This window comes from Nanorana parkeri, unplaced genomic scaffold (genome assembly GCF_000935625.1).
Source record: "Nanorana parkeri isolate BGI_ZX_2015 unplaced genomic scaffold, ASM93562v1 scaffold218, whole genome shotgun sequence".
In the NCBI taxonomy this organism is placed as follows: domain Eukaryota; kingdom Metazoa; phylum Chordata; class Amphibia; order Anura; family Dicroglossidae; genus Nanorana; species Nanorana parkeri.
Genome location: NW_017306486.1, coordinates 1,712,030 through 1,723,715, shown reverse-complemented (window position 1 = coordinate 1,723,715; position 11,686 = coordinate 1,712,030). Strand labels below are relative to the sequence as shown.

The 11,686-nt window shown below is 40.7% G+C and overlaps 1 protein-coding gene across 1 annotated transcript in view; it reads right to left on the bottom strand.

The window, feature by feature from the left end:
- Nucleotides 1-1,743: 1,743 nt before the first annotated feature.
- Nucleotides 1,744-11,686, bottom strand: part of SH2D4B (SH2 domain containing 4B) — a gene marked incomplete at its 3' end in the record, with an annotated part of 61,616 nt that continues 51,673 nt past the window's right edge. Inside the window, exons 5-6 of the mRNA XM_018555923.1 lie at nt 4,252-4,456; nt 1,744-1,871 (exon numbers count right to left, since the gene is read on the bottom strand). Coding sequence (XP_018411425.1) covers nt 1,744-1,871; nt 4,252-4,456 — 333 coding nt within the window. The remainder of the gene's footprint in view (nt 1,872-4,251; nt 4,457-11,686) is intronic.

Below are 11,686 nucleotides of genomic sequence, written 5' to 3'. Positions count from 1 at the left end.
TATCCATTTATACATGATTTTCCTGATAAGGGGCTAGTGGAGTACACAATCTTTAGACTTTTTTTTTTTCTCTCTTTCCTGCCTGATAAGCATCATAAACTGTATTGGAGGTGCTCAGGAATCTACTTAATTCACCCATGACGTACTTCTACAAACCTAATATTGTTAAGATCTGGCTTGGATAGTAGGAACTAGGGATGACATTTGGGTTCGAGTAGGACCTGGGTTTACGGCAAACCTATTCCACTTGTGGTGCTGCCAAACTGTTGGGGCCTTTGCACACCTGATTTCCTGGCTTTTGTAATGCAAACACAAAGAGGGAGGGAGACCAAATATAGCATTGTTAATGCAGCACCAGGGGTCTGTCATTTGGTGATTGTATTGCGATGTGTACACGTCTACCGATGGTTGTGATTGAAAATGGATTTACATCACTGGATGCCATAAATGACATGGATTACATTACTGGACATTGTGATTGTCATGGATTTACATTGAGGGCCATAAGTTACATATTTATTTCTATTGTATTTTTTCTTGTAATGCAATTAAATTACTTTCCTAAAGTGTGTGTGTGTGTATATATTTACATTTCACTCTTTGTGGAAATGGGTAAAGGGTATTAATGTAGATATCTGTGGATGCCTTTATTATAAAGCGGACCTCCAAATTCTGCAATAAGTGCGTCCCAATAACCTCACATTCTTCTTGGGGCATTGGATGTAGAAAAGAGGCCCTTGTCAGTCCGCATTAGGACAAGGCACCTTGAAAGAACGGAAGACTTTGTCAACCCTTCCCCCCTGTAAGGTACCCCGTTTAAAGGCATGTGGCCTGGTGTGGTACAAGAAGGGTGGTGTGCATGCTGGCTGCACTCCCTTTTCTGCCACCCAGGCTTCATGATAGGATAAGGGCCTGGATAGAGTTCTAGGTGAAACCCCATGCTGTTTTTTTATTGTGAACTGTCACTTTAAAGTTTTTGCACACATTTTAGACTTGAGCGTTTTCTTAATTATTAGCCAATGAAAAGTTTGTTATTATGCAAATAAATTAAAACACTGGTTATGTGCATTTTGAGTATTTTTTTCATGTTTTTTTACAGGTATTTTTCTTGAAGACTATTAGAGCCAAAATGCTTGACTGTGTCCCAAAAGAAGCTCACATACTTTTTCCAGCTAAACGTGTTTTGCTACCATTGACAGAATGCCCAGGTGTGAACAGTGGTCATTGAATACAATGGGGTTCCTTCTATTGAGCATTGTAGTGCTTAGGCATTCGAGCTACAAAGTGTTCAGGTTTGAATGGGGCGTAAAGGTTTACATACCCTTCAACATTGGATTATTTTCTTTTCTTAATAAATGTACAAGAATATTTTTTGAGCCACCTTTGTTTAATCAGGTTCTCTTTATCTAGCTTTAGGACTAAAAAAACAGATCACCTTTTAGGTCATATTTATGCAGACATATTGCAAATCGAGTTAACAAAATTTGAAGCAGAACTCCAGCTGTAAAAAACCAGATAACGATAAATAGCTTATTAAAAGATTACATAACAAAAACAGATTTTGCTGGAATGTTGTACTTATCCAAAGATTTTCCCACTACATACCCTCAGTCTGATGGCCAATATTATTTAACCCACTAACTCAGAGCCCAGGTCTTCCTGGACCCACCACAGCCTGTGACTGATCACTGAATATTTCTGAATATAAATGCATAATCATTAAATTACATTACAGAACTTTACCGTGGAACCATGCTGCAATCTGTTCACTGTCCTTTTCCATGCCAGCTCGCAGTGGGATCTGCTCTTCTTTAAACCAGCGGATGATGACTTCCCTTGATATTGGTCGAGCTGGTCGCTCCCATACTTTTCTTAAAGGAGAACACAGATACATTTTTGCTTATCATATATCTGAGTACTTGCAAGTCTAAAAATGTGGATTTCACACAACATATTTAATTCTAAAATAGAATAAAGCCCATTGATTTGAAGAACATTCAACCTGAATAGAAAATAGCCTAAGAACATTTGATTTGACCTCATTCTCACAACTGCTGGTTAATTCACAGTCACACAGAACAAATGTATATGCGGTTTCACTGGATGAATAGTGTAATGGACCTTGCGGCACCCCGGCTGGGTGCCTCTGTCAGTAAATAGCTCCCTCTCCGCTGGAACCCGAATTCCAGCATTCTCAGCCAAAACCTGCCTAATTATTGGATGGTACCAATATATTAGGACAGAAAACTAAAACTAACCAAAATAATAAAGATTTACCAAACATCAGGCAACACCAAGATTGAAGTAAAAACAGGAACTCTTTTTATTAGAACTAAGAACACACACTTTATACCTTTCTCTGGACATTCCCGCCCCCTTCCCAACAGCATCATTCTGTCCAGCATGTACAGACATAAATAAATCAAGTTAAAACTGGTATAAGGTAAACTGAACACATAATCTAATCAAGTAGAAGGCACTCAGGCAATTCTTATCAACAAAGTCTGTTAATTGAATTCCACTCCTCTTCCGGGATCTAAGTGCGTGAAATAATGTCCAGAATTATTCAGCTGGGGCATGTAAGAAAAAGCGTCTGAAAATAGTTCCACATGCCCGGCTACATGAGGGGTGGAGACCTGCTAGTAAAGAATCATGTCTCCAGGCAAGAACCCGTGCTGTGGGATCTCCTACATGACTCGGCCAAGGGAAATGTTATAATCCCGGATAAAATTTACATATTTCTCGGGGAACCTGGAAGGTTATAAAAGTGTCCCGAAATTAGTTCCAGCTCAGCTATATAAAAGCCGTTCAACTGCCTGTCCCTAGCAGGGACGTGCGGTCAGGGGAGGCAGGTGAGGCATAGCCTCACCTAGTATTATGGATGAAAAAAGCCCCCAGGCTCCTCCAACAACCCCAGTGATGGTTGAGTCCTTCACAAATAGCCATATTAATTTTTTTATATAGGCCCCTAATATTTACCCCTACTTTCTCTGCCAGAGACATGACAGGAAGTGAGAGGAAATCTCACCAAAGGAAACAATCAACCTTTGTTCCCAGAATTGTCAATATTGGAAGATATCTCTTCTACTCCTGTATAATTTTCGATTTTTCCTCACTTTCTCTCTTAGATACAATTGCCACCATAACAAAACTAGAAAAGAGTGGGTATGACTGGAGTTAAACCTTGTTTAAAAAAAAACGTTCTGTCTCATGACAGACAGATCTTTCATTTATTTTGTGCAATAAAATCACTGAAATATATACTGAAAGACAACTACATAAATTAAAAAGAAAGCTTATTTCTGGGCTTCAGCATAATGGTGATATTTATTGGTGATATAAGAACAGATACAATGTTGGTCTCTGCAATGGGGTCTGCAGAGCTGCAGCCACTAAAAACATTGCTGGATCACAGGAACATAATTAAAGCTGAACTCCAGGCAAACATACTACAAGGGTTAATTGCTCGTTTTGGTCTAGAGAGGAAAATAAACAAAGTTATACACACCCGATCCTCGGAGCCGGTTGGCTGTGACAGTCTTCCCTCCAGCCTGTCTCCTCCTCTGCTATAGTGAAGGAATGTCCCTCTGTGTCCTCACATTCAATATACAGTGTATTGGATGTGATGACTCGCAGACCTTAGACCGCTGCAGCAGAGGGGGAGAGAGGCTGGAAGGAGTGGTCTAACAGCAAGGCAGCTCTGAGGAGTTCTAAAGGAGTTTCTTTTTTTTTTATCTGCCTGGACTTCCGCTTTTTAGGCCTTGTTCACACCAAGCGCATTCCAGGAAACAGAGCAGTTACAGACCAGATCAAAACTGCGTCCAATGTATTCCAGTGGTATTTTGGGCTCTAGTTAACAGCGCAGCGTTCAGTTCCAGAACATGTTAAAAAAAACTGCAGCAAGCCCTATTTTACCTGCTCTGGGACGCTCTTGAAAGCATGCAAACGCATTGAAAGCCCATTTTAAACTAAAAAAAAACCGCCCAACACGCATTAAAAACGCGCCAAAAAACATGGCAAAAACGTGGCACAACCCATTGCACTGCGTGTGCAGAAACTCATGCGGATCTGGTCTGCATTTGGTGTGAACAAGCCCTGACATTTTTTGGAAAACGTTATATAAAATGATATATTTTTCTTCTATGTGTTTAGTTGTTTAGCTGAGTTTTTAGAAACTGTAATGCAGCTGGTAAAAAATGTGATTATACTTAAACAAAAGTAAACATCTTAAAATCATTATGCATCACTTACTCGGCTGGTATTTGAAGTTTAAATGAGGGTATACAGTTTTCTTGGGTAGGTTCCTGCCCATTGTTTAGAGTAGTATTCTGAAAAAGATTGCTTAGCCCAGCTACCTTTCCTTTCTGGATTGCCCGAAGAGATTGTCGATGATATTCAACTCGTGCTCTGCGGGCTTTATGCTTGCGTTCTTCATCAGCTGCCTTTGACCTACGTACTGTAACAGCAAAGGTCAAAGTTAGGTCATAATACTGAAATGCTCTTACAGCACTATACATTATATAATTAACATTAAAACTGTGGGTGAATGAGATTTCCTCATGCACTGCAATATAATCCTCCTTGTTTTCGTAGTAAATTACACAAATAATTGATATTTCTTAAATTAATCTACAAATCTGAAGTTGTGAAATCCATTCACTGCATCTGACTCTTTAAAGTACCAGTCTCAATTTCTCTGCTTACATTTTATCCAAACTAGGCTTCTCACCTGCTTGTCAGCTGCCTGTTGGCTATTCATCTGCTGGGTGCTTGACAATCAGTCCCCCATCTGTTTATTGTTACTATCTGCACATCTATTAGAATTCTTAAGATGGTGCCTACAAGTTAGTCTTCAAGTAGATTCCTGTGTCAATGTTGAGTTCCTTGGACCACAGACTTCAGCTGCATGTAAAGCCTTAGATTTACTCCAACTTGAGATGACAGTGACATTAGACTCAGGAGTGAATTTGTAAAAAATGCATTCAAGTACCCTAACTATTAGCAATACTTTACCTTATTTGTATATCACTTGGCTGTAGATCCTCAAAGCATCTCTGAATTGGTGCTGACACTGTCCTTTCTTCTGGAGGGTGGCTACTTTTGTTCCACATAGTCCCTGTGTGTGTTGTAAAGTAGCCACCGCTCAGAGCTCACTCCTGTGATGGACGACAATCTCATGTTTAGTTTACTAATTTGAATGGTGATTGTAGTGCATCATGGGTGCATGTTTGGTGTGGTGGCTACTTTATAACACACACAGGGACCATGGGGAACAATAGTAGCCACCTTCCAGAAGGAAGCACAGTGTCAGAACCAATACAGAGATGATTTGAGGATCTACAGCTGAGTGATACACAAATAGGCTACATTTATGTTAATCGTTAGATTACGTGAATGCATTTTTAAGATGTAACTCCTGAGTTTAGTGTCACTTTAAGTCCCATCCCTGGTGCTAAGAATCATTCACCTGTCGGAGGGGTTGCTAGGCAACGAACAAACATGGTCGCTTAAACCGGAGCAGCGCTTCGGTATCCTGAATCAAAGCTACTCACAGCTGATACAGGTATCGGATCGATCCCTCTTCACACCCGGCAGGGTGCGGACATTGATCGGCATTATGTCCAGGGGCAAAAGTAAACAGAAAGGCCCCAGAAGACTGACAGACATCTATCCCATGTCGCCCTCATCCAGCAGACAAAATGGCACCGCTACATCACGGGGGAAAACATCCTGAGGCACCCGCTCAACTGACGGTTCTGACTCAGATATGGAGCAGAGCACTTCAGGCACACTTGTCCAGTGTTTTTTATTTTTCTTGTATAACTTGGTTGTTTCTCCTTACCAGAACTAGGTTCTGGGCACTTGTTGATAGGCTATACACTCTATCTGATGGAATACAAATCATTGACGGGTATACGATTTATGCCTTTAAGAGACCTCCTTACAGTAATGTTTCTTTTTTTTATATATATACACTCATAGCAACTCCTACAGGCATCATCTACTGAGTTCTCTCATGTCTTTGAAGATTAGCTCAATGAATGCTAAAGGACTTAATAGTCCACACAAGAGCAATATGCTATGGAAGCTGCCTCCCTCCATTGTGATGTTCTCTGTGTCCAGGAGACTAATTTTCATTAAGATAAACCTCCAACTTGTAAACACAGAGATTTCTCCCACTACTTCTTTGCAAATGCTGAGAAGAAGAGGAAGGGTGTGATGATTGCGGTAAAGTGTACAATTGCTTTTCAGCAACATTAATTAATCATAGATCAGGAGGGTAGGTACATTGTTCTGGTGGTGACGCTAAATAATCATTTAATGACCTTGGTAAATCTATATGCACCGAACACTGGTCATAAAAAGTTTCTCAATTCCCTCCTCCGGACGATTACTCCTGTGCGTCAGGGGCACTTAGTGATTTGCGGAGACTATAATGCCATTCTTGATGCAACCTTAGACACTTTTAACGCACTAAGACGACATGATCGCGCCCTCTCTTCTTTCTTGACTTTGCATGACCTATATGATGCATGGAGGTGTTTACATGGAGCTGAACGCGATTATTCCTTTTATTCACACTTGCAGAACTCATACTCTAGACTGGATACCTTCCTAGTGGATAAATATACTCTTCAAAGTATCTCTACAGCGGAGATCGGGCTGATACGTTGGTCTGATCACCCCCCTGTCTCCATATGTATATTTACTGACTCCAATCTGTGTATCCCCAATAAGTGAAGACTGAACAACGCATTGCTGTCCAAAAAAAACCATAGGGATTACATCCAGTCGGAGGTGAGATCTTTTTTTCAAACCAATGTTGGCTCTGTTCCTAGTCACGCTACCGTGTGGAATGCCCATAAGGCCTTTTATCAGAGGCATTTTTCTAAAACTAAGGGCCCGAGAGAAAAGGTAAAGGACTGCAGAATTGACCTCCATTTTAGACAAGATTTGTCTTCTGGAGAGGGTCAATAAACGTTCTCCCTCCACTGTCTTAGCGCAAGACCTACACTCTCTTAGACGCCAACTCAGCCTCCACCTTACATCCCAATATGACTTTATGATCAAACAACTTAAACTGACACTCTATAGTCAGGGTAATAAGGCGGTGGCCTACATTGCTAGACTATTTAAACGCAAACATTAATCACACGAAATACCTTTTCTCTCAGACTCTCTGAGAAACCGCCTTTCAAATCCATTAGATATAGCTGACAGCTTTAGCGCATTTTACTCCAACTTGTATAACTTGAAGGATTCCCCTGCTGTTCCTAAGCCCACTGCAGAGGATATTGCCAGCTTTCTTGACTCGGTGCCCCTCCCTTCACTTCCCCCGCAATTCGCAGACTCCCTAATGCAACCCTTCTCTATTGGGGAAATCACTAAAACTATCTTGGCGCTACCCTTACACAAGACTAGCGATTTCGCTAATGAAGCGGCTTCCTCTAGTCACCTCCCCAAAGAACCGTTAGAAGCCATAATCGTCACTATTCATAAGCCTGATAAACCTATAGACAATCTGGCTAACTCGCTTCTCAACACAGACCTTAAAATTTACGCTAAATTGATTGCTAACAGACTCCTAAGTATTATTCCCAGCCTTGTTTTTCCGGATCACGTTGGTTTTGTGCATGGAAGGCAAGCACCGGATGGCACTAAAAGACTAATAAATCTGACTCAATATGCTGAATATACTAAAATGCCTTCCCTCCTTCTATCTTTAGATGCAGAAAAAGCATTTGACCGGGTGCATTGGGATATTTGAAAGCCGTTTTGGAGAAATTTGCCATCTCAGGCTTTTTGGGGACTGCTATTACTGCTCTTTATACCTCCCCTAGTGCGAGAGTCTTGACTTCTGGACTCCTTTCGGCTCCCTTTGATATAAGTAACGGCACTAGACAGGGTTGTCCCTCTCTCCTCTAATATTTGCCTTGGTGATGGAACCTTTGGCGCCAACTATCATCTTCCTTACCGATCCGCTTTCTTCCCTTCCTGCTGTATTTTTATCCGATTTGGAGATATTTCTCTATACAAAGTAAATCAAACCAAATCCCAAATGTCATGTCTTCTCATGCTTGGGGAGAACTTCCCTTTTCAGCTCAGGGCCTCTTCCTGTAGTGCTGTCTCAGGTTGCAACGTACACACAGACACCATGTATCTATTCCAGAGACAAGGCAGTCTGCGGCAAAACAGAAGTTCTGCAGAGCATGAGAACAGATACGGATTTAAAAGGAAGAGCAGCAAAGAGAAGGGAAACAACCATGGATTACAGTAAGGCACACATTACACTATTGTTTTATGTTAAAAAAACTGAGGGTTTAATGTCACTTTAATCGTTCTCAGGAGAAATCATAACTAGACACAGTCACGGCTGTTAACAGAGTATGGACCTCTTTGGGCCCTACTTCCCCACTCCCTAATGGTTATGCCCTTCAAAATATTCCTATCTCTACATTGGACCATGTGCTGGAGGATCTGGGTGTCTCTCATTTGAGTGCTTTGAGTATTACCCGACTTAATCAACTATTCTCTGGTGCTACTCTAGACTCTTTTGAATCTTTAAGCCGGCAGTATAACATACCACCCAGAGACTTTTATAAATACCTCAGAGTCAGACATTTCCTGACCTAAGCTCGGATGAGAGATACTGATCTCCACAGACAAACCATCTCCTTTTTCACTTGAACTACTCTACAAATGAAGGTTATCTCATTTTTCTATAAATTGCTAGTTACCCCTGTGGAGGAATCGAAATTTCCTGCCATGGAATGGTGGGAAAATGAATTGGGATTTACCTTATCGGCTAAGTGGCATCAAACCATAGTTTGGCCCCTAAAGGCTTCAAGATGCCTGTCGCACTGGGAATCTGTCCAAAAGATACTCCACAAATGGTACTATACTCCGCACAAACTAGCCAAGATCTCCCCATCTACCTCTTCCTTCTGTTGGAGACAGTGTGGTCAGAGGGGTACACTTCCTCATATTTGGTGGCAGTGCCCTTTGCTCCAACAATACTGGGTCTCTGTTTTTCAATTTGTTCAAACGGTTACTCTCATTCCTTGCAGGGCCAACCCGCAAATGGCTTTGCTGGGAGTGGGGCTTACTGACTGGCCTCTTCCCTCTCGTGTCTTTGTGACACATGCATTTATTGCAGCCTGGAGTGGGTCTTACTGCCGGGCCTCTTCCCTCTCGTGTCTTTGTGACACATGCATTTATTGCAGCCAGACTGGCCATAGCCCGACTGTGGAAACAACAGATGATTCCTACATTAAATATGGTGATTGACATTATTAATACCAATGCCCAATTTGAGTACCTCTTTGCTAAAGCACACCTTAAGGAACGTATGTTTCTTGGAAAGTGGGAGTGTTGGATACGAGATAGTAGGTGTACCACAACTGTCTTGCCAAATTGAGCGCTGTTGGGATCTTGCTTAAACTTCTCTGCAAGACTATGTACCCCAATCGTATACCTTCTTATAGCCTCCTAGTGTATGCCTGTACTCATTATTGATAACCAATCTTATCCGTGTAACCTGTTTGCTTAGATTGATAGAAAAGTAACCTACTTTTTGCTGCCTCATTATATAATGCCAAGTTATTATATATATCTGGTTGTTTGTATTCTTTTCTGTTTTACCCCTCCCTACCCCACTTGACCTCCCGTGCGGAATTCCTATTCCCCTCCTTCTTACCCTTCATATCCTCTTCAGACATAAGACACACTGAACATTGCATGTTGGTTCAAGGCCTGTTACTGAAGAGCTATGTGACCAAATATCAAGATGATATAGGCATAGTGCCTGCTGTTTATTCTGCAGTTTACCTAAACTGCGTTTTGTCTCATGTACAACCAGCTCTCTATATAACCATTTGAATGTCTTGAATATTGTATATTGGAATGGCCATATTTATGCTGTATTTGTGTCTTAGGTTGAGCAAAATCTTAATAAAAACTTATTGTCGAAAAGAATCATTCACCTGTCAAATACCAACACATTAGTGGCCAGTAAAAGTTCTAGAATTTAGTAACTTAATAAAAGGAGCATGACTTAGAACCAGGAAGCATGGGGCTTTATCTAGATTTGAAGGGAAGTTGAGACTTATATACAAACTGACTCCATGATTAAAGGGACCCATTTCGAAGCTACGGCCAGATCCTTCGGCAGCTTCGTGAATAGACCCCTAAGATGTGTACTTTCAGGAACCATAAGAAGCCTATATTACAGCAGTTTTTACCTTCGCTTTTTTTAGCCCAAGTCAGATTTGCATTAACAAGCACAGACCACTATATTTAGAAAGAAGTCAACTTGACACGTGGGGTCTGATAAACTATGATTGTTAGAGATGCATTGTCTGGCATGGCACATTGCATTTCACACAAACTATTATGTTGCAGCCCATATAGTTTATTAGGCGTAGAAAACATGTTCTTGACTGTCTTCCGCCATCATCCTCTTTGCACAATACTTGCATACAAGAATTGCACTAAATATTGATAAACTTCTTTTCGGAATTTTTTTTAATTCGGCACAGATTGTTCGACTTTTGTGTCACGTGTTGCACTTTCAGATTTTTTTAACCACAATTTTTTGCCACACTAGTAGCATCTTACTGTTTAATCCCTTCAACTTGAACAATTTAAGGCATTCCATAAATCAGCATGCTGTGGGCCAAATATCTAGCATACCGTCAATAATTTATCAGGCTTGTTTATTTACCATGTGAGCCCCAAATATATAATGCAAAAAAATGGCCCAAAAACCAATGCATAAAATATAAACAGCTCAAGGAAATTTTTAGCAAAAGTAAGAAGCTTGGTAGTTTTCTCAAGAAAAAAACAAACAAAAAGCATCTGGTATACACTGTGAAACATAAAGTGATTGAGGATTATGGAGAGGTAACCTAATACTATGCAGGAATCCTGTGTTTTCTTGTATTTTGTTAGTAACCTGTATTTCCAGAGGTACAGGGTTTTGGGGCTGATCTGAGGTTTGAAGTATAGTATATGAAATGGGGCTGATCTGACGTCTGCAGTGGATGGAGTGGGGCTGATCTGAGGTCTGAAGTGTATGGATTGAGGCGGATCTGACTTCTGATGTGTATGGTTAAGGGCTGATCTGAGGTCTGCAGTGTATGGATAAAGACTGATCTGAGGCCTGAAAAGTGTGGATTGGGGATGATCTGAGGGCTAAAGTTTGTGGATTGGGGCTCATTTGAGGTCTGAATTGTATGGATTGGGGCTGATCTGAGTTCTTAAGTGTATAAATTGAGACAGATCTGATGAAGCTGAGGTGATTTTTGATTTGTTGCTGTGAGTTAAAATGCTCTATGTCCATGTTTCCTAGCATGGTCATGTTCACAATGTTTCTTTTTTATAAGCTAGTTTTTAAACTTGGTGCAGATGCTCCAGTATAATTTAAGACTGACCAAATCATTTTAAACACCAATTAACAAATTACTTCTCTAGAGATGAGTAATTTGCTGTTTAATTTTAGAGGCAGAGCAGGGTCTGGTTTCAATGCTCAAGGCTAAGATATGCAGGGAAAGACAACTGCATACCCTGCATGGTACTAATTAGAGGGTATTTTGAAGAAAACAAAAACAAAATACCAGCTTTGTTTAGAGGTAGCTTTTAAGTAAAAAATTATTACAGGAGCAAGCAAATTAGTCCAAATTATTTT